The 26,192-nt window shown below is 42.4% G+C and overlaps 2 protein-coding genes across 4 annotated transcripts; both read left to right on the top strand.

The window, feature by feature from the left end:
* The first annotated feature begins 6,584 nt into the window (after positions 1–6,584).
* nfil3-6 (nuclear factor, interleukin 3 regulated, member 6) lies at positions 6,585–8,883 on the top strand. Of its 2 annotated transcripts, none has more exons than XM_058050444.1 (2): positions 6,585–6,812; positions 7,240–8,883. In XM_058050444.1, the coding sequence occupies exon 2, from the start codon at positions 7,329–7,331 to the stop codon at positions 8,484–8,486; it is 1,158 nt and encodes a 385-aa protein (XP_057906427.1). In that variant the 5' UTR covers positions 6,585–6,812; positions 7,240–7,328; the 3' UTR covers positions 8,487–8,883. The 2 variants fall into 2 exon arrangements, with proteins under 2 accessions (XP_057906427.1, XP_057906428.1); XM_058050445.1 differs by having other exon boundaries at positions 7,237–8,883.
* Positions 8,884–15,583: 6,700 nt separating this feature from the next.
* Positions 15,584–25,730, top strand: LOC131103833 (nuclear factor interleukin-3-regulated protein-like). 2 transcript variants are annotated; one of them, XM_058050440.1, is made up of 3 exons: positions 15,584–15,864; positions 20,267–20,359; positions 20,541–25,730. In XM_058050440.1, the coding sequence occupies exon 3, from the start codon at positions 20,790–20,792 to the stop codon at positions 22,626–22,628; it is 1,839 nt and encodes a 612-aa protein (XP_057906423.1). In that variant the 5' UTR covers positions 15,584–15,864; positions 20,267–20,359; positions 20,541–20,789; the 3' UTR covers positions 22,629–25,730. The 2 variants fall into 2 exon arrangements, with proteins under 2 accessions (XP_057906423.1, XP_057906424.1); XM_058050441.1 differs by lacking the exon at positions 15,584–15,864 and adding an exon at positions 16,073–16,547.
* Positions 25,731–26,192: the final 462 nt, after the last annotated feature.

Raw genomic sequence — 26,192 nt, 5'->3', positions numbered from 1 at the left:
CATACACAAATAAATACATATACATTTTTCCAAACGCAATTGTGGACCAATAAAGTCTATCTCAGTCCCAAAGGAAGTCAACAAACCGCCCTCTTGTAAATTCTTGTGGGACATGTTTTTCAGTTGAGACAACACTCCGTCTACAGGTTTATCTTACTTCCACCCCCCCGGCCCTCGGGTCAAGGTCACTGTTCCATAAGGCGGTCGGTTAGCATGTCAAGAATTTCAGCATGAACTTGTTGAACCTGCAGACTTAGGATAGGAAACTCGTTTTCCTATCGTGTTAACTGACTGCAGAGAGCCCCCACTGGTGTGTTATTATGTGTGTGTGGGGGGGGGCAAAACTAGATAAAAATATGGGACTTTTTAACCACTGATGTGTGACGTAAACATAATGTTTACAGATAATACGTTTGCAGATAATAACCGATTCAAACTACGTCCCCAAATGGTGTTTGATATTGACAGGGATTAGCGACTGACATTTAAAAGCGAGTATTTCGACATCCATTTCTAAAGAAGCCTGATGCAAAGCCAATTTCATAAGTAGACGTGTTACATTTATTTCGTAAGGCAGCCAGGTCTGTGATGTAACTCTCTTCCTGTTGTGTAAAGCAAACAGTCACTCTGATCATCTACAAGTTTCTGAGGCGCCATTCAACAGTTGGATTGGTTTAATATACAAATAATACATCTGAGCTGAGAAATACACTACATATATGTAGTGTATCTCTCAGCTCAGATGTATTATGAAAATGGTATTTTAAAGTTTTCTTATTTTAAGATTTATCTCCTTTTTCCATATCTAGTAATCCTTGTATTTCTGCTTAAAACAAGCACAACATTAGAACAAATAGCAATTTTAAGAGCACACATTTTTGATCAATAAAGAATAATATTCCCATATCCAGAATATGGAAGAACATTTTGCTTAAATCTAGCATTATAAAAGTACATGTTATCTCAGGTAATGATATTAATAAGAATATTTGGCTTAATCTGTTCTTGTAATAAGGACATTTTAAATCTGTTGATGTGATTACAAACAACTTGCTTAAAATTAGTCATGATTTCTCATTTTATGACTTTTTATAGTCTTAAATTCACAAGAAAAAATGTTTAGTTTTAAGAATTCTAGCCAAGCAAATTTTGCTTAGTTGTCTAATTTTATGATAGTTTTGCCTTGTTTCAAGTATGGCTGTTTTGGCAGTGTATTTGTCATTCAGGATTTGAGTATTTGTGAAAAAAACATTATTTTTAGTGGGAAAACCACAAATTGTGGAGTTACAGTTTCCATAATAAAGCTTGATATGCCTGAAAATTCATTAGGACTTCCCTGAGAAGTTTACACACAGCTATAATAATAAACAGCTCATGCATATAATTCCTCTAAAGAAGCTTATGAAAACTGAAACAAAAGACCTCTAGAACCGGCTTTACTTGGTGTCATTCTAAAAATTATTAAAGCTGCAAGCAGCCTCGCCCCACCACGTAATTCAGGGTTGAGGTAAGTAAATAAACATGCCGTGACTAATAGATCATACACATATTATGATGAAGCTCTTACCTTGTGGAGGCCAGTTATTAACATTTTTGTGCCAGGTTGGTTACCAAACCTTACAGCTCCCACATCCTAGGACATCTAGCTAAAATCAAGCTAAAACGCTTTGCAATTTGTTGTCATCCATCGGTCTAAGACCGTGATTTGAATTTGGCCTCATTTGTTCCAAGTCCGGAGAAGGAGTTTGTGAAAATACAAGCCCTGGTTTTGGCTTAAGACGGCTGGTCCAAACCAAAATGTCTGTCTGATGAAATTTGGTGACGATTGGTGAAACTGGTAGCAGGGGCTACTTTTTATACAATTTCTCAGGGGTTTTCGTGGAATCGGGAGGTTCACGTTCAAGACCCTTGAAATATCACGTTTTTCACCAGGTCATACGTGCTTCCGAGTGGTCAGCATGTTAGCCACACAGTCAGGGCATCAAGAAGACCTGAGTTGGGCATCTCCGGGTACTCCGGTTTCCTCCCACATTCAAAACAAATGCATGTTAGCTTAACTGGCGAATCTAAATTGTCCAAACTGTCCATGAATGAGAGTGTAGCTGATTGTCTATATGTGCCCTGTGATTGGCTGGCGACCAGTCCAGGGTGTCCCAAAATCAGCTGGGATAGGTGGCATACAAAATGGAAGTTGGGGGATAATAATAAACATAGCAGACTTAATAGGGTCTAACACAGGGGTGGACAAATATTTTGACTCGTGGGCCGCATTGAGTTAGCAAAATTGTCCGGTGGGGCAAAACACACATTTAACACACACACACACACACACACACACTATTTTATGCTTATAATTTTCCTTGAATTATTTGTCTAATTTTAGCTGTAAAAGTGTTATGCTATCCGCTGTATGTTCTTATGTCCCTTTTTTCAGGAGCACTTTAAACACCAGACCACATCAAACTATGTAATTTCATTTTGCAGTTTTTTTATTTTTTTACTAAATAAGACATCCGACGGGCTGCACGGCGGTCGAGTGGTTAGCGCGCAAACCTCACAGCTAGGAGACCAGGCTTCAATTCCACCCTCATCCATCTCTGTGTGGAGTTTGCATGTTCTCCCTGTGCATGCGTGGGTTTTCTCCGGGTACTCCGGTTTCCTCCCACATTCCAAAAACATGCTAGGTTAATTGGCGACTCCAAATTGTCCATAGGTATGAATGTGAGTGTGAATGGTTGTTTGTCTATATGTGCCCTGTGATTGGCTGGCGACTAGTCCAGGGTGTACCCCGCCTCTCCCCAGAAGACAGCTGGGATAGGCTCCAGCACCCCCTGCAACCCTCGTGAGGAAAAGCGGTAGAATGAATGAAGACATCCAACTTGCAAGACATGTTGCCAGTTTGTATGTTAAAAGTGGAAATACTTAGAAAACAACTGGCGGGACGGATTCAAACTTTTGGTAGGCCGCATGTGGCCCCCCGAGCCGTAGTTTGCCCACCCCTAGTCTAACAGGTACCACTCGCTGCTAGGGTCCTAATCACTGTCTCTGAACAAACACATTGTGTGTATTATTTGGGGGTGGGGGTCACGGGGGCAGCAGTAGGGAAGTCCAGACTTCCCGGTCTCTGGACACCTCCAACCAGAGGAACATCAAGGCGTTCCCGGGCCAGCTGCGAAACACGATTGTGGCTGCCTATGACTGTTATTACTTCCTATATTATTATCGTGTATGGGTTCCATCTTGTGATTACAGTGAAGAGCAAAACCCACAAGAATTTTCCTTATTGACTATAGAGTCTCTATCCTTTCCTGGAAGTACATTTGACAGAATTTTGCCCAAAAAAAAAAAAAATCATATGATGAATTATTTCCAACAGCTCTACATTATCCCGGGTCATATGCTACAACGATGGCGTCACCCAGAACGCTTTCTGTAATGCGTTTTACTAGCGGAAAATTCCCTGATAACAAACCCTTATTTGGAGGAGCTACTGTACCGTGGCTGTAAAGCCATCGGCCTCGGTCTCTATCAAGAAAGCAACGTGGCCAAACAGAGAGGAGGAAAAAGGCTAAAAGTGTATCTCACTATAAACCTAAGCGTGTTTGCTCAGGCGGTTTACATACGTGATATGATTCCGTGTGTGGAGTTCACTGCCTACCGTCAGCATACATACATCGCAGATTACTGTAAAACAGGTTAGTTGAGGGCATACCTCCGATACCACTTGGGAACAAATCATTTCCAGTATATTCATTCTACCCACTAACATTCATTTCTTCTACTTTGAAAATAATGTACCTTACATGAACATGCTACATTATAGCACCACCATCCAGTATTGTATGATATCTTCATTATCTGCACAATTGAATGGATTCCAGGCTTCACCACAATAAGAATGCTCAGAGTAGTAAATTCCAGTGTTGTACAAGTGTACTAAGAAGTATTTCTAATTGCCCGGTTACCTTAGCATTCATGCTTTGCAGTGTGGGTGTTGGTTTGGTTGCACAATAACAGAGAAGGTCAAACAGGCCAGACAAGAGAAGCCAAAAGGAACAATTCCCTGCAATTAAACGCTGAGACATCATCGGGAAAAGAGCTTTATTGGAAAAGGCGGTGAAGTCCATTTTATGATCATAAAAGCGTGTTGTTGCTACAATCGTGGTTGTTAACCTTTTTCCAAGTACACTCTAATCAGAGAAAAACACTTTTGGTGAACCAAGATGGAAAAACACAGCCCTTGCACTGGTCGTACAGTTTTGTATGTGTTGCGAGTGGAGGCATGTCCCACTTTGCATGACGGTCCTTCAACACACCATCTAACTTTAATCCCGGGGTGCACAGATAGACTATTATACTGTATTCTTACCCCTTTTCTCACCTCATAGTTGGTCCCAAATGCTGAAACTATAAAGGTAAGATTTACAAACTGGTGGCTCTGTGTTCACACAGTGCTTTTAATTTAATTTAATTCCTGTCTTAGTTTTTCATACAGACTAAGATATAAGTTAGATCGCTATAATGTATGCTACTTCTGCTATTTACATTCATTCTCATCCTCACAGTAAGCTACAATAAATGCATGACAGTGGGGACCTATTCCTTTTCTGAACCAGGCAAAGGCAAGCTAAGGCAGAAGTGGTTGCAGTTTGAGATTCCCAGCAAGAGGAAAAAACATTTACATCTGTCGACGACATTTTGGTGAGCATTAACGTGAACTATCCGCCAAGCTGGTGCTGAAGCGGGCTGCATGGCGATCGAGTGGTTAGCGCGCAGACCTCACAGCTAGGTGACCAGGGTTCAACCCCACCCTTGGCCACTCCAAATTGTCCGTAGGTATGAATGTGAGTGTGAATGGTTGTTTGTCTATATGTGCCCTGTGATTGGCTGGCGACCAGTCCAGGGTGTACCCCGCCTCTCACCCGAAGACAGCTGGGATAGGCTCCAGCACCCCCTGGGATAGGCTCCAGTACCCCCCGCAACCCTCGTGAGGATAAGCATAGAAAATGAATGAATGAATGTTGCTGAAGCCTGAAGCAGCGCACTCTCGTCGGGAAAGGTGCATTAATGTCGGACACACTACGCCTGCATTCAGTATCTCCTAAGTGGGGATCGGCAGTAGTCTGGAAGTATGGGAAGTATGGTACTTAAGATCGCGATCAATCACAGCAGAGTGGGTGTAATCAGAAGCGGGCCATGGGTGGAATAAATGGCAGGAAGCAGCGAATCCCAAGGAAACACAGCTGGAATAGGTGCAGATTCTGGAAGATCTATAGAGTTTTCTGCAGCAGAGTCCACAACTCAATACAAAATGGATGAAAAATGAGCATAGTAGGTCCCCTTTAAGAGACTCTTGTTAGTCTTGCTAGCATGTTAGTCAGCGATACCTGGTGAATGTCTCTACAATTCATTCATGTAAGGATTTTGATGTGAACTTTATTAAAAAGGAACTTTTTCCAGTTTCTGTTGCCCGGGGTGATTCCCATTACAAATTGTGATGTATATCTTATCAATCTTTTAAAAAAAAAATGTAATTTTAAATATCAAGTACCCCCTGTGGTGTATACTGTACTATATGAGATATGTGGTATAGCTACTACATTGTTCATCATGATGATTCATGTCCTGTGACCGTATTGAGGACAGAACATTTGGTATTTATTGAAAGTAATGCATTTACTTCATAGTATTTATTTATTTATTTTTAAATGAGGCAGTGAAAATATACAGGAAGTTAATATGATTTATTTTTATTTATTTATAGTTACATTCAGGAGTTAAATTCAGACCAGTCAAATGTTTTTGCATCATTTTGGAAGTTTTTCAGTTGAATTCATCTACAACATTTGAAACACTTATATGCTAGGACTACGTTAAAAAGCCATAGCATTTCAGTATGTGGAATCAAACTATGGAATGGATTGAGTAAGGAACTCAAACAATGCACAACGATGAGCCAATTCAAGAAACAATACAAGCAGTTGATGTTTGCTAAATACAAGGATGAAGAGTCTTGAACCAGTCATGATGTGCTATATATATCACTATATTGACACTTACTATGGTACACATTATGGCATTGGATGGTCATATCACCTCGTACTTCTGTACATGATTTTAAAAAAAAAATAAATTATATTAGGAAAGCAGGAAGTGAACAAATGTAACAGTTACTGATTGTAAAAGTACCAGATGGACGGGTAGGATTTAATAAGCTTTGCTTCTTCCTACTCCTTTTGGACATGTGGAACTGTGAACTGATTATGTGATGCATTCAATTGTAATGTGATGCATGTTCAAATGAAATAAAACCATTACCATATGAATACATTCATGTATAAAATATGAGTTTCACTTTTTTGCAGGGGTGCCCAAAGTGTTTCTGCGCTCCAATAAAGCTCCTGTATTGTGGTGGTGTAACATTGCTTCACTGTGATGACTTTGCCAAAAGGGGCGGGGCCACATCGGTCTGATGACGACGCCAGTCTGACGCATTTGTCCATCCTTTGCACTGGGCGGGGGGAATGAATGGGCGGACGTGGTTGGGAGGGGTGGGGGGGTGTGGGGTTACTTTTAGGAGGCCGTCCGTCCCAGTGCTTGACTTGTGCACACCAACGGGGGCCCAGCTAGTTCAAGCGAGGATAGAGACCGTCCCGAACTGAACTCCGCGTTGCAATAAGAGGCGGTCTTGGTGGAGCGTGGAGTGGAGTGGAGCGGAGTGGAGGACAGCATCGGTGATATTAAGTCACTACAACACTACACAGCATCTGCTGACTCGCTGGACCGGCACCGGAATTCACCATTCATTGCAGGTACAACTATTTTATTTGCATTTTTTTTTAAATCATACATTATTTTGTTATTATCATTTATATTTTTACTCTAAAATACAAACCAGTTTGCATGGGTTGGTTCAAATGTCCTGACTTAAGACGCTAAATATGAGGTGGAATAGTAAAGTGTGTCGCGCCTAATGAGGCATTTAAAAAGATGGCTAAATTATTAAGAATGTAAAATGTAGGTCAAAATGCAGCCAGGATTTGCAATAGGATGTAACGTGAAAAGTGTTACGCCATCCCAGCGGCTTAGTGTTTGGCCCATATTGAAGGCATAATATGGTACAAGTCGTTCCAGTTTGACTGCACAAGTGTAATAGGGTTGCATAATATTGTGTTGTAATGGCGCTTGCGTAACCATTAAATCCTTCATCTCCCGCCGTTGTGTGTTTCCGGCCAGTAGGTGGCACTATTGCTGCAGTCCCAACACAGCCTGAGAAGCGTAGTGGTCTGTCAGCACCACTCCGTGGTCATTCCCATTCCTCAACTTCCATGTTCGACGAGGAGTCCAAGGAGATGAGAGTGCAGCAAGATGGAGCGGTGCTCCACACGCTTGAATCCCCCACAGGAGGAGGAGGAGCGCCGGTGTCCTTCCCAGATGAAAGCGTGTCCGTCCTGACCTCCAGTAGCCTATTGGCGCGTTCCCTGCTGGGCCGCACGGCCGCCATCAAACGCAAGGAGAGCCCCTCGTCCAGCATCAGACGCAAGCGTGAATTCATCCCGCTTGACAAGAAGGATGAAGGTTACTGGGATAAGAGGAGGAAGAACAACGAGGCGGCGAAGCGTTCCCGTGAAAAGCGTCGTGTGAACGACATGGTTCTGGAGAGCCGCGTGCTGGCACTGCTGGAGGAGAACGCTCGTCTCCGGGCCGAGCTTTTGGCTCTGAAGTTCCGGTTTGGTTTAGTGAAAGACCCGTCCAACGCCTCCATCCTGCCCTTGTCGGCCGCTCCTCAACACGCCGCTCCAAGTGTGACCCCCCACTATTATCTCCTCAACTCCTCATCCTCGCACACAAACAACATGACAGGTCAGCTGAGTGGGCGGAGCTCCAGGGAGGCTGGTAACCTGTCAGAAGACTCAGGGTTCTCCACCCCGGGGGGCTCCAGCGTGGGCAGCCCCATCTTCTTTGAAGACAGGCTAAGCGACAATGGCAAAGCATCGCCTCTCAGAGCGGAGGAGGTGACCTTTGACATGTACGCGTCTGATGTCCACCACACTGCAGCCAAGGTGGACCAGGCTGAGGCGATGAAGAACCTCCCTCATAAGCTGCGTTTCAAGACGCCCGGTAATACCGAGGGAGGTGACGCCGCTGGGGACCCCGGCAGCACCAGACGCAGCCCTGCACCCCCTGCAGGGGAGGGTCACCGCGAGACCCTTAACGGTCACGGACTGAGCGGAGGCGACAATGGAGAGGGGCACTCGACTCCCTGGCTCCCCCTGCAGGGCGACGACAGCAGGAGGGGGAGACAGTCTCCCCAGTGCATCGCCTCACCCACAAACCCCAACATCCAGCCTACCGCTCAAGGTCACACAGAGGTCAAGTATCAGCATGAGAACCACTACCTGAAGTCTCAGCTCAACTGTCTGAGCAAAGAAGTGGCTCAGCTGAAGAAACTTTTCACAGAGCAGCTCATGGCCAACGCCAACTAAGAGCCCTCACACAATAAAAAGGACCCAAAACCTCCAACAATGTGATGTTTTGAATCAAATACTGTATTTTTTTTTGTAATAAATGTCTATAAATAACCTACTGTTTAGGTTTAACGCCTAATCTCTCAGGCATGGAGCTTCCTACTCGTGTACAATTATGTCTTTCATTGCACTGTGACTAGAAGAACTGCACACATTTGGAGTGTTTGCAGTTCTGACTATAGAGACTGATTGAAGAAGTCAGAATATAACCAGAGAAGGTAGCATGCACACACAATCAAAATGTAGAGGCCCAACTCTGGACTCCTGATATTGTATTTGTTGACTTCATTTTCATGCCAATAAGTCTTCTTTTAGAGCACTGTTTTTATTTTAAATAAACTCATTTCGACATTGACCATAATGACTCAGACGTCAAAGATGCTTTGTGGTTTATGTGGATATATTACGTGGCATATACAAAAACAGAAATGACCCAAACACACACAAATAATATGAAATAAACTGATATAATCACATAAACTTTGTAAGAAGAACACAAGGGAGGCTACTGGGGGCACCGGACCTGGGGGACATGCGTCTTTAACGGCTTATGTCCTGTTTTCACATCTTATCCTGGGTATTTTGCTTTTATACAAAATGGTTTTCATTGGCCATTATTTTGAGTGGAATTAGGGCACTCTGAAGTCCATGAGAGGCTGCTGTGTGGGTGTTTTTTTGTTTTTTTTTTAATTACTGTTGGCAGAAAAAGCAATATATGCACACGGTTAATTCTCTCACAAATTGGGCTTCAAATGCCTAAGTTCTTTTTAAAAGGCACATTCATTCGAGAGGCGGGGTACACCCTGGACTGGTGGCCAGCCAATCACAGGGCACATATAGACAAACAACCATTCACACTCACATTCATACCTATGGACAATTTGGAGTCGCCAATTAACCTAGCATGTTTTTGGAATGTGGGAGGAGTGGAATGGAATGGAATGGCCTTTGTCATTATACAAGATGTACAACGGGATTGGAGAGCTTCTCCTTTCAGTGCAGTAGTCAAGTTAAAAAAAGAAATAAATAAATAAGAAAAAAATATTACAATAAAAAAAGGATACAAAAGTACAGTAGAAAAGACAATTTTACAAGATATATACAAGATATATACAAGATATCCAAAATATACACATAGTATTGCACAGGAGCATATGCAGGAGCAGACATATATTGTGATTTTCAGAGTGTTCATGAATGCATCTCCCAGTCTCTATAGTGACAATAAGGAGGGTTACGAGGCTCGCAGGCATGCTGGAGCCTATCCCAGCTGTCTTGGGGCGAGAGGCGGGGTACACCCTGGACTGGTGGCCAGCCAATCACAGGGCACATATAGACAAACAACCATTCACACTCACATTCATACCTATGGACAATTTGGAGTTGCCAATTAACCTAGCATGTTTTTGGAAAGTGGGAGGAAACCGGAGTACCTGGAGAAAACCCACGCATGCACGGGGAGAACATGCAAACTCCACACAGAGATGGCCGAGGGTGGAATTGAACACGGGTGTCCTAGCTGTGTGGCCTGCGCGCTCCCCTTTAGAAGGCACATTTTCCTCAAAAATATTGCTTACCTTCCAAAACTTGGAAGGTTTCTGGAATTTTCCACTACTACCAGCTATAGTATCTCCGAAACATGAACCTAATATAAAAATGTAGTCTGTGACTGACAGGTCATCTGTTCAGCGGGTACTCCCACCCAAAACCATGGAATTGGGCCTAATTGGCCTTTGACCAGTCGAAACTCCAACTAAAAAGTAATCATGACAAAAGTCCAACATTGCAGTCCAGACGGCATCACTATTGAAGACACAATGTCCTGCCGCAGTTTAATGCTGATGGAATCCGTTTGGTCATGCTCACCACCACACATGCAAGCAACCAAGCCCAATTGGCCAGCAGGGGGCAGCAAAGACAACATCATTCCGTGTCTTCATTCTTTCAGCTTGTTGTATCCATCATGTTCGAGCTCAACCCCTTGGGGGGGTTTAGGGTTTAGGAACATTTTTCATTCCACCATCAATTAATACATAATTTGAAAAGCCTTTATCTCAACCATTTATCTGGCTCACTTTCTTTTCCAACCCTGCCTTCTCTAGAAGCCACTTTCCTCCTCTAAGTCTGCAAGATATCTTGCAAATACAATATATGCATTTGGAAATGAGTTATGTAACATTTTAGGATCATCTTACATTATCATTCCTTCCTTAGTCGGGAGTACCATGCATGCAATTTATCATTTCAAATGCTTTTAATAGGTATGTGGGGTATATTGAATAGAGAAGGGGAGGGTTCTGGAGCTTAGTCTTATTACAGCAGTCTTTTATTGCAAATGTTGATCCAAAATCGTCATTAAAATATATGCCTATTGAAGCAAAGTTACATATATTTGGCCTAAATTAATGGCAAAATGAACTAAAACAGAAACACAATGTGTGAATGATGTGTAGTATTCTACACTGGTCACTAGGTGTCAGTATTGTTACTGACACACAAGCACCAAACTGGAACAACTGACTTTTATTTCCAGCTTTGAATTATCTCATAACAGGCCCAAAAATCCTTCATTAAAAGAAAACTACTTTTGCATCCATAACCCATGCGAAGCTGCAACTCCATTTTGAACCCCGGACATCACTTCCTGTCTGCCTGCCACTCAGCTCCCCTAAGGAGCAAACACATCAAAAGCACAAGTTTTATTTATGTCTTAAATGGCTTATTTACTGTTATTATGTCTATTTTACTGGGTAATACAATTGTAAAGGTGACTATAGGGGTGCTAGTTCATGTTGACAGATCTCTTTTAGTGTTAAACACCCTATTGTTTTCTATGCTCCAACTATAAAAAAAATATTCCATTAATAATAAGGGATCCTACTTTTCAGAAAGTCATTTATTATGGTTGGGTCTGGAACCAATTAACCGCAATAAACGAGGGGTCGTATTCACTGATTTTTGCCATTCGCTTATGTAACCCCCGCAAAAGCCGATGATCTACTGTGTGTGTGTGTGTGTGTGTGTGTGTGTGTATCATTCCCTGCTAATGAACTCCTCTTCTTCAACTTCAGTAACCTTCAGTAACGTTTGTTGACTGAGACATGCAGCATAGTTATACTAATAACTTATGTCTATCACTATTATTATTTTCCACAGAACTGTGTTCTATAAAAGAAAACGCAAAACAACAAAAACAGCGATAATTGGGAACTTTTAAGTGTGGCTCCAGCTACCTTAAAATAGACAACAACATCCATGCATCATTCCTAGGAGCAAGTTAGTTGGCATGGTGATAAGTTAAATTCAACATCTGTGCACGTCTCTTTTTGTGCGTTTGCTGGTATTTATACACGTGAGGGAAGGTCACATGAAAGACGCATAGATGCAGACTGCCGATGATGCTTTTCAAATGAGTGTTTGTGGGGAATGCATCATATTTCATCTGCTTATGCATTTAAAAAAAAAATGTTTTTCACCCCCATTTGTGGGAGTAAAAATAAAATATATATACAATGTTCACATGCATCATTTGATGTATGTACTGTATGTTGAAAAATGTAGCGCACGCATGCAAGCAAGCAGATGGTGCAGGTGTGCAGCAGGATGGAAGGTGTGTGATTTAACGAATCCACTGCAACATGCTGCTACTAACATCTACACAACTCCTGCAACCCCCTCTTCCTCCACCACACTCCCCCCACCCCAAATCTGTTGCCCCCACCACCACCCTTTTTTTTTTTCCAGTGAAAGGATAAAGCCTGTTGCTAGGCAGTCAGTGCGACAGTTGCCATGGGAACGCGTGCAGACAGGGCTGGGTGGGGGGTGCTATGGTAGGGATAAGGATGGGGCGCAAAAAGAGAGAGAGAACGATGCAGAGACGGAGAGACAATGTGTGTTTTTTCATGGGGGAGGGGGACTCCATGTTCACGGCCAATGCCTCAGCTACTTCGGTGTCGTTTGTCTTCTCCATCCTTGAAGGGAAACAAAGAGTTCAGCTTCAAATGTTGTATTTTCCTCCTAAATTTCGCAATATTTATCTCCCTTGCAGATTGCTGAAGCCCCCCCTCCCCAATCAGGAAATGCTTAGATTCCCAAAGCTAGACTGGTCATTAACTATGCATAGAGGATGCATGTAAACAGTACAGTCCACACCACCAAACAGTCAGTGTGGTCTCATCCCAATACACTACGCTACCCCCCCCCTACAATCATCATTGATAACCCCTTAATTTACACATAGTGGTTGCTCCAAAAGGTGTGAGATGAACAGAATAGTTAAACACGCCTTTGTCTTTGTGTGAGGGGTTTTCCACACTTCAATCCTGCCAGCATGTTACACATTCCCGCTTGTAACAAGTGCTTCAATAGCAGCCGGGGTTTTTCCACACAATGTGGAGGAAGATGAACACAAAAGGCAAGAACGGAATGTGTCATTTCACTATTCTGCAGTCAATATGGGTCCAGTTGGTTCGCAGGCAAACGTATGCTTCCAATATGTCTTCCTTCTGCTTTGAGTGTCCTCATTTGCATGTCTTCGCTTGCGCTTCTGGTGGCGTATATAGAATATTGCTGATGAAGGATGCGATCTTTGTGTCCTACTGCACTGTTCAACCCTGTAGAGATGCCCATTATATCAGGATTGACTATTAGAGAGTCATTTGTCACTGCAAAATATAACTATAATATTGAAATATTGTTAATGTAATCCCTCCCCTTTATTCCATTCTTTCATAACAGTTAATTTTGTTCATTCAATGTTTGTAATTGTAATTGTACTCCAATTGTTACTTTGTGTACAAAATATGCATATTTACGAGGTTGTGAATGCTAAATCACATGTATGCTAAGATCCACTGTACTTACAGTACCGATGTAAACATTTTTATATCACATTTTTATATATACATATACACACACACACACACACAAATATACCACAGATAAACAAGAATAACGTGTGATGTGACTATTATTTTGACTTTTTTTATTTTATTTTTAAAATAAAATATAAGTAAAAATAAAATTTTACTTTTTATTCTAAAATGTGTGGTTATCATGAAGGAGGAGCGCTCGCATTACAGTCAGTCAATCTATGACTTGCGTGAATATAATGCTGTCGTGGAGTTTCAGGAAAATATCAGTTCCTGACTAAAAGAGAGAATTTTTTTTTTTTTGCTTTTGTGATATACCTCAACAAGTATACCACAAACAAATGTTTTACATCATGATCATTTATTTACAATGAACTATTTACAATTTTCACATCTGGAACTAAACGCGTGCATTGAAAGCATTACAATTTCCCGACAATGTTGCATGCTACACTCCTCCACGCTTCCTCTTCAAAGTGTGCAATTCTGCCACCTTGTGGTGGTTTTTATGCTTAAAAACCGACATCTTTTAGTGTGCACTTGTATTATCGCCTCGTTCTGCCTTTTGCACAAAAAAAAACAAACATAAAAGGTGCATAAATATGTCTTTGGGTTTGGGCATTTGTGTGTTTTTTTTTATGGTGATTGATAAATAAGGACCGGTCACATTACCCATCGTGTTCGTGTCCTGGCCTAATGTGGATTATTTCCTACCTTAGTTGTCTTGATTACTATTTTGGTGCAAGGTGGTGGCCATCATTAATTGAGCAGTCACATTCATTACATTCATAGCTCTTGTTGTTCTATTTATCACTGAAACTAATGTAGTTGCAGGTGAGCGAGTATACTGTGGGATTTAACCTTTGGATTATTTGGAGTCTTTCCATTTCTTAGAAAAACGTGCCAGTTATCAAGCCGAAGGAGGGGAATTGCGCCAAACCTGAGCAAGGATCAGTGCACTCACACAAGCCGAAAAGTGCCAGACTTTTGGTGTGAAGCGGGACCCAAGTACGCTACCATTAGCCTATTGGGAGCACATGCTAAAGCAGGGGTCTCAAACACGCGGCCCGTGGGCCAAAAGTGGCCCGCAGGACACTAGTTTGAGGCCCCCGCTTTGATATGAAAGTTTAATGTTAGTGCAGCCCGCGTAAGTTTGATATGGATGCTGTATGGTATCATGTGCCCAGAAAAAATTATTACGTTTGATTAATGTTCATTTTAAAGGTTAAATAACTGTTAATAGTTATCCTCCCTATCCGTGTGGAAGTGGTAAGTTTTTGGCTATTTAAGTTTAAAGGAAATAACTTGAAGGCTGCAGTTTAGGTCGCTAGCTCTCTAGTTTGCGAGTTAGCATGTGTCTCAAGACCCTGCAGTTGTAAATAAAAAATAAAATAATAAAATAAAATTAAAAAATATATAAATGTGACTATAGTCGTGTTTTGTCATGTCTACAGGGCTCTAATAATGCTTTGTTCATTTTTATCTGAAAAAAATAATTTGTCTACCCACCAACTATATGTGGTTTCTTAAGTTTTTATTATTTGCCGTTTTATTATTATAATTATATTTATTTATTACTGATTTTTTTTATTCTTGGTTTGTTTATTTATTTTTCATCTTATTTTGTGCAGAAAAATAAAAATTAAGATATTTGAGAACAGTGGAATGTTTTATCAGAGCTTTTATTGTAGAAAATCGGAACCAAAGCACTGAAAAAGTTTGTATATTTTTCTGTTTTTAATGAATGCGTTTTTTTTTTGTTTTTTTTTGAAAACTTGATGCGGCCCAGCCTTGCCCAGACCCTAGCTCCAGTGGCACCCAGGTAAATTGAGTTTGAGACCCCTGTGCTAAAGTGTATGTTAAACCTTACACTACCGGAGTCGTAATAGAAGTGCCATTCATCCGAGGGATGTTGACATCCATTGCTTCCATTACGCTACTCTTGCTAACTTTTTATATGCATGTTCTCCCAGTTCACAAGCAGGTTTGTTGACCCTAACCTTATTATGGCTATCATGGGCTCTCAACTGACAGCATGTGACCACGCCCCTTCCATCTGTAGCTCCACCCCTTCACTCCATTCCCCTGCAACAGGATTCGAAGGCTCTGAAAGAGGGGAGGGGGCAGAGCTCGGAGAGAAACAAAAAACGTGACTAGGCACCCAAAGCGTCCTGTTATGCAACAACTGACCTACTAACATACATTTAGAGACCGGGAGAGAAGAGGAAATAGAGAGAGGGAGGAATTGGAGCAAACATGACATGAGGAGCAGCACTAAAAAACAAGATCCACTGTGTGTTGGCACTCCTTCTGGAGACGTGCACTCATCCAGTAGCGCTGGAGTTTTGTAAAGTGGTAGATGGTGTGTGTGTGTGCGCGTGCGTGTGTGTTTATGAGTGAATGTGAGGGGAGAAGACACCCCACGGATTGATGCCCACTGTGGATTCTATAAACTAGACAACCAGGTGAGTGTGGAGTTTTTTTTAATTCTTATTATTTTTTGTTTCAAAATATATTACACAAGAAGTCATCAAAAAATATTAATATAAAATTATAAAAATATAATAAAAAATATTTTCCCGTTTTTTTTTAAGTATGTGCGTTTTTAATTGTATACTTATTTATTGTGGTGTTATTCTAGAATAACAATAATATTTAGGAATATTAATTTTAATGTAATATAATAATAGTCAAAATCTGTGCATAATAATATTCCAAATAATGTTTAGATTAATCATAAATATAACAATACGTTTAATAAAATGGTTGTTTTTATTATGCATATTAATATTTTTAAAATGAAGTTCAATGGTGCAGAGTGTTCAAGCAGCGACCCAATTGGACGTGTTGTGGGTTAGTAGGCTGGAGTCCACGCAGACAAGTGGAGCAGTCCCGTGTCGGCTCCGTGGGCACACTTCTCCGTGTCACGTGTAGCTGCTCTTTGTAAAGGTTAACGCGGCTGTGCGGTCCTCCGGCTGCGTTAACCCTTCAGTCGCCGCCTGAGAAGCGTGTCAGTAAGACATGACCGAGCCGTGAATGCGTCCTTTGCGGATTTGGATACTGATTTTTGTATTTTTTGTGGCTTATTTAAGAAGAAGATGGTGACGCGTGTAGAATGGGCAGGTTCACCGGCTTTGGATGTCGCAAGGTGAGGTGGGGGAACATCTGGAAGAAATGTGGGTCAGACGCGGGTCGGTGTAATAGCCGGTCACGTTGAGATATGTCGGGTGTTTTTTGATGGAATTTAGGGCCACAATTGCTTGCATGCTGCTGCCTTCAATGACCGGGGGGGGGGATCGATTAAATTATGCATGAATGCGATTTGTCAGTGGAGTACAACAAAGGAGCCACGCGGGGTGAAATAGTCACACCATCACCTTACCAGGAAGGATGAAGAAAAGCAAAAATCACTAATCAACTTGGATGTTGCTAAATTATTTTTTTTTTTAATAACACTGAACTGCACATGGGTTACCCCACGTGCCCTTGCAGCTTGTCAGTAATGGCATCCATCCTCCAATCTTATCTCCATCATAGACACTTCCATTCACTGCGAAAGGCTGCTTGTATGTTTAAACAACCCCCCCCCAAAAAAAAATATATTTTTAATAAGGCTTATTATGCAATCGGCGGAAACAGTCTGCGGAGATGCTGCTGCCAGTTGGTTGGCGCACACACTGCTGGTCTCCATGCCAGTTATAAATGTAGGTCACTTTGCTACTGGGTGGGGGGTGTGGGGGGGCACACCAAAATAAAATCCCCACCAACTATAACTGTACAGGCAGATATGGATATAAAAAGCCTCATAGTAATCTCCAGTTAAAAGGTCAAAACAAGAAGTAAATAAAACTATGTAAACGCGGTTCCAAAAGGTTGCCAGGTAGGTTTTATGGCTTTATGGCTTCTTTGGGTGTTTTGTAGCACATGTGAGGTGATAAAAAGATGTGCTTTGTTGTTGTGCTGTGGTTGTTACAGCAAGCGCAGGCGAATGACGGCATTTTAGTAGGCCAAGGGAGCACATGTGACTGGCGAAACACATGGACTGAGTCACTCGGCTTTTTTTCCCCCCCTTTTTCCAGAGAGAAGGGGCGATATGGTTGAGTGTTCTTGGAACAAGGATCCGGTTTCGATAGGACTCCACCTTGCTGGCATGCTTTCAGATTTTTAACCCCCACCCCCTTACCTCTGTGATTTTTTTTTTTTTGGAGTGGATGAAGTCTGCACCCAGATTTGGAATTCACACAGACCCCACCCATGCCAGCGACCCCCAACTTCGCACCACGTGCCATGTATTCACCCCCCCACCCCCTTGTTTCATCATCCCCCCCACTTCTTTTGGAGGCATGTGCCTTTTATTTTAAGCCTGCTCCTATTTCCTGAAATGCTCTACAGGAACACGTGCAGCGCTTGAACTCGATCCACCGTTTCCAGTGCGCGTTACCACATTTAGTCTCTTGCGGTTTTGGGCCCTGTGGTTGTGGAAACGAGTGCAACTTGGATTCTTTTACCGTGCTATCATTCCACAAGTGCCTCAGAGACCGGGCGATGACACGTGAGGAGTATAATGAATTGGAAAGTGGAATCTAGGTCATGGAAATCTTTGCAGATCCGGTTTGCTTGCTTGAGCTTACTGTATTTGTATATTTGAGTCATAAATGAAATAGGGCTGCTTTGATTTGCTTGCTCACGTGGGTCACAAAAAAAAGAGGGTGGGAGAAAAAAGGAAAAACAAAGAACGAGCATGTGCGTCCATTCGGAGACAATAAAATGAGCTCATCTGAGGAGGGGTGAGCAAAATACACCATCAGTGACGTCAGCCGCTGACCTTTTATTGCAGAATATACTCGAATGATGTGCTCTTGACCATATGAAGGGGGGCGGGGACATGTCATGTGATTGCCCGCAGCTCTTTTGTTCCTTTGGGTGATACATTCTTTCTGTTGATGCAATACCAACATTGTCACAAGCGCTGTATCCCCGTAATCTAGCGACAATCTCAGCCTTTGTTGCAACGCTCACTCTTTGATTCACTTCTTTGTCTGCACTCACTTGCTCCCTCCTCTGTGTTAATGCTCTGATTCGCCATCACCCCCCTACCCCCCATCCGTATCTATTTTATTACTTTTGGTGTTTTTTCCTCCATCTCTGGCGTGTTTTTCAGGACCTCACTGCAGTTCTGCTGACCTAGATTCCAGCTAACCGTACAGTGAAGGGACATAGACTTGTATTTACAGAGTCAGTCGGCCGGTCCCCGGTTTCTGGGTCAGTGGGGCACGGCGCGAAATGTTCCCTTTCCTTTCTGTGTCACTCCTGCCACATGTCGAAAGCTCACGAGGATCAAATCTTTAAGGCTGGGCAAAAAGACAGAAAATTTCCATTCCTAACCAGGAAGACAAGGGGGAGTGGAATCAGCAGTTCTCGCCAGTGTTTAGCTGGCTGTTATGGACCTTTTAGGCCGGGGGTGCCCAACGTGCTGCCTGCAGCTCATTTTTATTAACCCATATTATGTATGGACTGGAGTGAAAAAGCTCTTAGTACTGATAATAGTAATTCTTATTATCATTATTATTATAAATAATAATAATTATTATTATAATTAATAATAATCATCATTATTGTTATTATCATTGATAATTATTATTATTTATAATGATAATAAGAATTATTATTATCATTTATTATTATTGTTATAAATAATAATTAGTATTATTATCATTATTATTATAAATAATAATTAATAATAATTATTATTATTATAAATAATAATTATTATATTATAATCACAACAGTTATTATAATGATAATAATAATTATATATAATAATAATTAGTATTATATAATAATTAATATCATTATATATAATAATTATTATTATACATATAATTATTTTATTATTTTTTATTATTATTATTATATCATTATTATTCATAGTGTTATCATTAAATTAGTATACCATTTTTTAGCTTTTTTACAAAATGAAAAAAATCTATAAATCATAGTATTATTGTTTTTACTATAATACTTATTGTATTTTTTTAATAGTATTTTTTTACATTCTTCATTACATTACATCCTGATTACAATGAGACTTACCATCCTTGTGTTGTAGTCTCTGTTACTGAGCTTCATTAGTCTTGCCTCTGACCCTCCTCCTCTCCTTCCAGAGGCCCTTGACCTATATTTATCAATGCCCCAAGTCCCAGCAACCCCCCCCCAGAAAAAAAACACATACACACCTCAAAATCTCATGCCCCAGGTCCCTGCCTCTTTATCCTTGACCGTACACTGGCTGCTTGCCTTTGTCTGCCTTATCTCCTCACTGTGCATCATTGATTTGGCATTGAGTTGTTTTGGCAAAGAATGCTGCCACATTCCTCTGTGGCTGAGTGCATTTTGGGGGCGGGGGGGTAGCAGTATTTCAGCACTGATTACACACAGGGATTCTCTGAAAGGCTGGAAGTCTCCAATTGACTGACCCTTTGACCCACATACGCCTTCAATTCCAGCTCTCGGCATATTGCAGTTGCTGCGGCTTACACCTTTAAATTCCCGTCTCGGGTTCTCGGGTTGCGTTTTACAAAAGCACACAGTGACAAGATAAAAGCACGACCCGGTGACCGTGTTACATCACAAAAGTCAACATGCCGGGCTCGGAGTCAAAGGTCACAGGCTGCAGACAGAGCAGATCAATAGCAGGGCATAGAGGTCAGACGGTGTGGTCGGACGACTTGTCATTGGTTGCCGTGGGACACAGCCACACATTCTGATACACAACTGGCTTCAGTCACTATACAAACCAAACGGAACAACATGACACCATTTCACCAAGATGATAATATCTTATTTCCTGTTTTTCTATCTCTACAGCTTTTAATCTCTCCATCAGCCGTGGAAAGAACAGAGGGAGAGCGAGCGAGCGAGCGAGCGAGCGAACGTTCCCCAAGAGACTGACGCACCAAGGTAGACAGGCCGACCTACATGCTGCAGTTTTGCATTCAGATCTGGGACACCTCTGTACCAGCTTAGCTCAATATGACACGTTTCTGCCAACTCGACAATTTCAAGTAGAAAAGTACTTAAATTAGCTAATTAGCTTCATCCACTCCACCTGTCATTAAAAACACGTTCTCTTTCATTGTAGATTCATTGACTGCAATACGTGAATGGACGCTGAGCCCAAAGCTACAAGTGAATAAATGAGGGTTGCAAATGCTGAGCTCCAACTCTTCCTGATCTTCTTGGCTAATTTGGACACTTGAGTCCTGGACTTGCAATAAAACAGACTGATCAAGATCCCGGAGAACATCTGGAAAAAGGTGTTCTTCATCCTAATCGCTGACTTTGTTGTTTTGTCCGGTCAACATTTCAAACTGGCTACCACAAGAAAAGAATGGAGAATCTAACTTCAGCCCTCAAAAACTCAGGAAGTAACATAAACTGCCTTGAGACCTTCAGCGGTTATGAAGAGTCTCTACCCCCTCTCCAAGGGACTCCGACTCGCCTGGGCCGCATCATCAAACCCAAACCCAATGCAACCTGCAGGCGAAAGCGGGAGTTCATTTCGGATGAGAAGAAAGACGCTTCCTATTGGGAGAAACGGCGCAAGAACAACGAGGCGGCCAAGCGCTCCCGTGAGAAGAGGCGTCTCAATGACATGGTTTTGGAGAACCGTGTCATTGCACTGAACGATGAGAATGTTAGGCTCAAGACCGAGCTGCTCCAACTGAAGCTGCGCTTCGGCCTTATAAGCACCGCCTCTTACATCGAAAAGAGCCAGCAGATCAGCGTGACGGGCAATAGCACAGGAAACGGAGGATCCTCCTCTTCGTCGTCGTCCTCCACTCAGTACTACTCCAGCGGGTACTCCAGCAGCTCTCAGGTGATGATGAACTCTGACTCCTCTGAAACCGAGCAGTCCGGACGCAGCGACGGACACAGGCAGTTGGTGAAATACTCCCCGCGCGGTTCCCTGTCTGACATGTCTGACGGCTCCTCCAGAGATAGCCCCGAGCCAATTCCCTTCGAGATCAAGCAAGAAGGCGACAGACTGGAGATGGATATCACCAATGGCACCACGACTCAGATCATGTTCAACATCCACCGTGGTCTGGCGTCGGTACCCACTCATCACCAGCTCCAGCAGCATTCTCAGGAGATGGAGGCTGCTTATCACAGCCAGCAACAGCAGCAGCACCATCTTCACCATCAGGAGCCTGCTCCGACTATCGCAAACCAGCCCGCTCCTCAACCGCCTGCTGCGCAGAGGAGTGTCATTCTCTACGGCTCGAGCAGTGCCTCGTACCCCGTGGACGGCTTGACAAGATCCCAGGATATCGACGTGCAAAAGCAGAGCGGCGGCAGCAGCCAGCAGTGTGTCAGCCGACAACCCCACTCCTTTGTAGAGAGCTCCACAGAGACTCTCACGGAGGTGACAAAACAGCTGGAGAGGAAAACATTGGACTCTCCTCCGTACGAGCTCGCAGGCAGCCAGAATGAAGCTGGAGAGAGACAAGTGTACAAAGTCTGCCGGCAGAATCTGCCGGAGCAGCAAGAAGCCGTTTTGTCCACGGAGGTTATCCACAGACAAGTGGAGGAAGTCAGCCATCCCCACCTGTATCACCACCAGCCTCATCCTTCGTACCTCAGTGCCCAAGACGAGGAGCCCCCGGTTCTCGCCTACGAGGGTGAGCTTCCTAATGAGGCTTACTACCAAGTCCAGTCAAGTTCCTCTGGTAAAGACACCTCATCTAGCGACGGGGATCCAAGGAGCTCTGACAAAGAGGCGTCTACCGACGATGAAGAGTCTCCGTCGTTGTCGTCCTGCTCAGATCTGGGCAACTACCCCAACCGACATCTCAACAGCATCCACCAGCCGGCCTCCCCTCAAACATCATCCCAGAGCTGCTCTCAAGCCCAGGGCCAGGGCCGGGACCACCAAGGAGAAGTGAAGGGCACAGCATTACCCCACAAACTCAGACTCAAACACCGGGCCATGAGCTCCGGAACCACTGGAGGCCATTGCTCTGGCCAGGAGTCCCCGACCACCCCTCCCTCTGCCACGCCGCCACCCCTCCCGCAGCACCCTTATTTATCCCTGTCGCCACAGCAGAACATTAAGAGCCTGAGCCCAGACGTGGCGTCCAAACTGGCAGCATCAGAGGGGGAGGGCAAGAGGAGAGAGAACGGAAAAAAGGAGACAGGTGGACGACGGAACAAGAGGCGAGATTAGGCGATATGGAATTTGGTGACAGCTACGTATTCTCCAGTGCTCTTTAAAGTAAAGACAATTGCTCCCTGTCACTATCCCGCCATAATGCCTTTACCCTGTGATCCAATCACCTCCTCTTATTGGCGGGACACAAAGCTGAGCTTTTTTTTTTTTTACACCCTGAACCTCAATGTCACCAAAAAGGCTGGACTTTTTGTCCTGTAGGACTGTATCATACTTGTGTATATTGTACAGATTTGTCATTTCTTACATCCTCTCCATACTTACAGAAGCACTTTTGTTTATGTGATGAGAGGAGGAATGGAACTACCTATACTTTTTCTACTTACGCCATTAATGCCAACACCATAAAGCGTCAACGAGTCAAAGCACATTTTGACCAAAAAGAATGTAGAAAATCAGTGTCACGCTTTATGGGTACGTTTAAAATTTGTCGCATATCTGTCTGGAGATAAGAAACACATGGCTGCATATGCCGTCATTCAAATCAAACGTTCCCTCAACCAAAGAAGCTCCAACACCCCCCGATACTACAAATTTCAAGTTCCATACCTCTTCCCAGACCCTACCTCTATGCCCCCTAATTTCACAAAAGATTTGCATCACCTTTATTTTTTAAGCACTTGCTTTGTATATTAATGTGATATATGAATATATGTATCTATTATAAATATATATTTTACAAGGAAATTTGAATACCAATGCAACAAGGATTTTTTGAAATGACCATCCTTTGAGGAATCGGAATGAAATTACAGTGGAACCTCGGTTTTTGTCATGAAACGTATGGAAAGTGAATCCATAAGAAATAATGTAAATCTATTTCCCAACATATTTTACAGAGAATTCATTCATTCATTCATTTTCTACCGCTTTTTCCTCATGAGGGGTGCTGGAGCCTATCCCAGCTGTCTTTGGGCGAGAGGCGGGGTACACCCTGGACTGGTCGCCAGCCAATCACAGGGCACATATAGACAAACAACCATTCACACTCACATTCATACCTATGGACAATTTGGAGTCGCCAATTAACCTAGCATGTTTTTGGAATGTGGGAGGAAACCGGAGTACCCGGAGAAAACCCACGCATGCACGGGGAGAACATGCCAACTCCACACAGAGATGGCCGAGGGTGGAATTGAACCCTGGTCTCCTAGCTGTGAGGTCTGCGCGCTAACCACTCGCCCGCCGTGCCGCCTTTACAGAGAATAATCTGTTAAAAATGTATGTTGTGTGTCTTTGTCAAAGCATTCCCTTTGCAACCAGTGTTAAAAGTATCTACTTTTACTGTACACCACAATCTTATTGTACAGATTCCTCAAACATTCAGAAATACGCAGTGCGCTTGAACAGGTCATCAGTGAATGACTCACTGTGCTTGTTAGGTGTAAGAAAGGCACACATTGTTCTAGTTCTAGTGTGTGTGTTCTAGAAACAAATAAATAAACCACACACACACACACTGAGATAATTGATGGCTGGAATCTGTCTATAGTGTCCCAACTTCCCAGAGACCAACATGTAACATTTTTAGCAATAATTTTTGGTCAAAAATCCACCGAAAAGCGAGGTTCCACTGTACCGTACAGCCACGTTGTCTGATGTTGCGACAGGACCCACTCAAAATCAAAAAACGCCTCTCTTGCTTGTTACGCTTTAGCATTAATCCTTTGTTAATGCCCTGTTTACACAGAAACGGCTGTCCAGTTTGGTGAGCCAACAGCACTGAATGGAAAACATTTTGTTTCCTGGGGCGAGTGCCTCGTTAATTAAAATGTTTGGATTTGTTTTTAACCTTTAAACCAGCCTTTAAAAATGTGGTGGAATTCACCAGCTGCAGGTTATAATAAGCCTTTAGTTTATTTGAGCTTTATCGACCATATCTGTTGTCACCATTCACTGGCCCAATGTATTTATTTCCCTCTTCTCCACATGCCCATCACTGTATAAAAAGCCCACGGGAACATAAACAGAATGTGTACATACTTACAACTAAAAGATCTGCAGCTTGGAGTTTGAACTGTGATGTAGGCATTTGACGCTCGGGGCTAAATGTAGTGTAAGCTGCTAAGCTGTCGTGTAAAAATGTACAATTACTACACACTTATTGACAAGTTGTAGTGATCGTCGAGATTCATTTTGGATACCGGATAAGATTGGCTTACTGCACGTCTCCATCAGTCTGAATAATAATGTAGACAATCACAGCATAGATTGGATCGCCCCAATTGCCTCCATTATTCAGTTCTCACTGCAGTGCTGCTACACAGTGATGTGTAGCCTGCACTGGATCCAAGTGAAACAGAAAGTATATGTACCATGTTTGGCTTTTTGGCACTTGTGTATAAATGTAAAGCTCCCTCACCCTTGAACAACACTGTAATGTTTATTTCATTGTTTGTTTGGGTTTTTTTTTTATATCCTCTTTTTTCGTCAAGGTGTTGTTCAGTTTCCCGCTATACTGTGTCTTTTTTCCTATTGACCGTGATGACATGTATTTGCCTCATAGCACCCCCCCCCCCCCCCCCCCCACCCCCCCACCCAACCTCCACGCCCCTGCTTTTCAGTGTGTATTAATCAGTAACGTTTGTGGTTTTGCTGATGGTTTTATGAAAAATAAAAACAGGCACAGGTGATGTGGTGTTTGAGATGGGTAGTGGTTGGTCTGGCTGGTCATTACCATTGCTTCCTTTTGACATGAATATGTATGTAATGACACTAATGTGGAAGATGGGAGCATTTCAAGATCGAAAAAGAAATAAAAAGAATGTTGACCCAAATGAAAAGTCGATTTTTTTTACTGTGCTAAATAGCTAGACTGTGTAGACTGTGTTAGAATTCTGACCAAAGCAGCACCGAAATGAGTCCTGGTCCTTCAGCAAGAAGTTTGGTGAGAAAGAGAGAATGCCTCAAATCTTGGGAGAGAACCTCCTAGCTTCAGCCAGAACGTGGAACATTCCTCTAGCTCCTCTTGTGGCACATTTTAAAAAATATAAAAAAAAAACTGTAATTTTAAAAGAATAAAGTCAAAATTCTAAGAGAAAAAAGTTGTTCTGGAACAAGAAAAACATGTAATTTTATCAGTTTTATATGTTGGAAAATAATATCATTTTAGTAGCATAAAGGTGAAATATATTAGTTTGTTAAAATCGTAATATAAGAAACAAGACAAATTTTAGGAAATTAGGTTGGGAAAACACTATAATATTGGGGAAATAAAGTCCAAATATTATGGGAATAAAGTCATAATATTACAAAAAGAACATTCACAAATTTTTTATGAAGAAAGTCAATATTTTGAATTTAAAAAATAACAGCAAAAATGGGGAAAACGGTGCAAAGATCATAGTTCATACTAATAATAAAGCAGTTCTTTCTCAAAATATACATAACTTCTTAGCAATGGTTTACTAAATATTAGAGTGGCCGTGCATTCTTTTTTTTTTTTTTTGGTATCTGGCCCTTAGTAGAAGTTTGGACACCCAAAAATGCAACCAAGACAACAAAAGAGTGGCTGGAGAGGAAGCACATTAAGATCTTGGAGTGGTCTCTGGACCTTAATCC

This window comes from Doryrhamphus excisus, chromosome 15 (genome assembly GCF_030265055.1).
Source record: "Doryrhamphus excisus isolate RoL2022-K1 chromosome 15, RoL_Dexc_1.0, whole genome shotgun sequence".
Classification (NCBI taxonomy): Eukaryota; Metazoa; Chordata; class Actinopteri; order Syngnathiformes; family Syngnathidae; genus Doryrhamphus; species Doryrhamphus excisus.
This window is presented reverse-complemented; position numbering and strand designations above follow the sequence as displayed.

Excerpts from the sequence above, each read along its gene's own strand:
- nfil3-6 (XM_058050444.1), top strand. The coding sequence starts at position 7,329 with ATGTTCGACGAGGAGTCCAAGGAGATGAGAGTGCAGCAAGATGGAGCG.
- LOC131103833 (XM_058050440.1), top strand. The coding sequence starts at position 20,790 with ATGGAGAATCTAACTTCAGCCCTCAAAAACTCAGGAAGTAACATAAAC.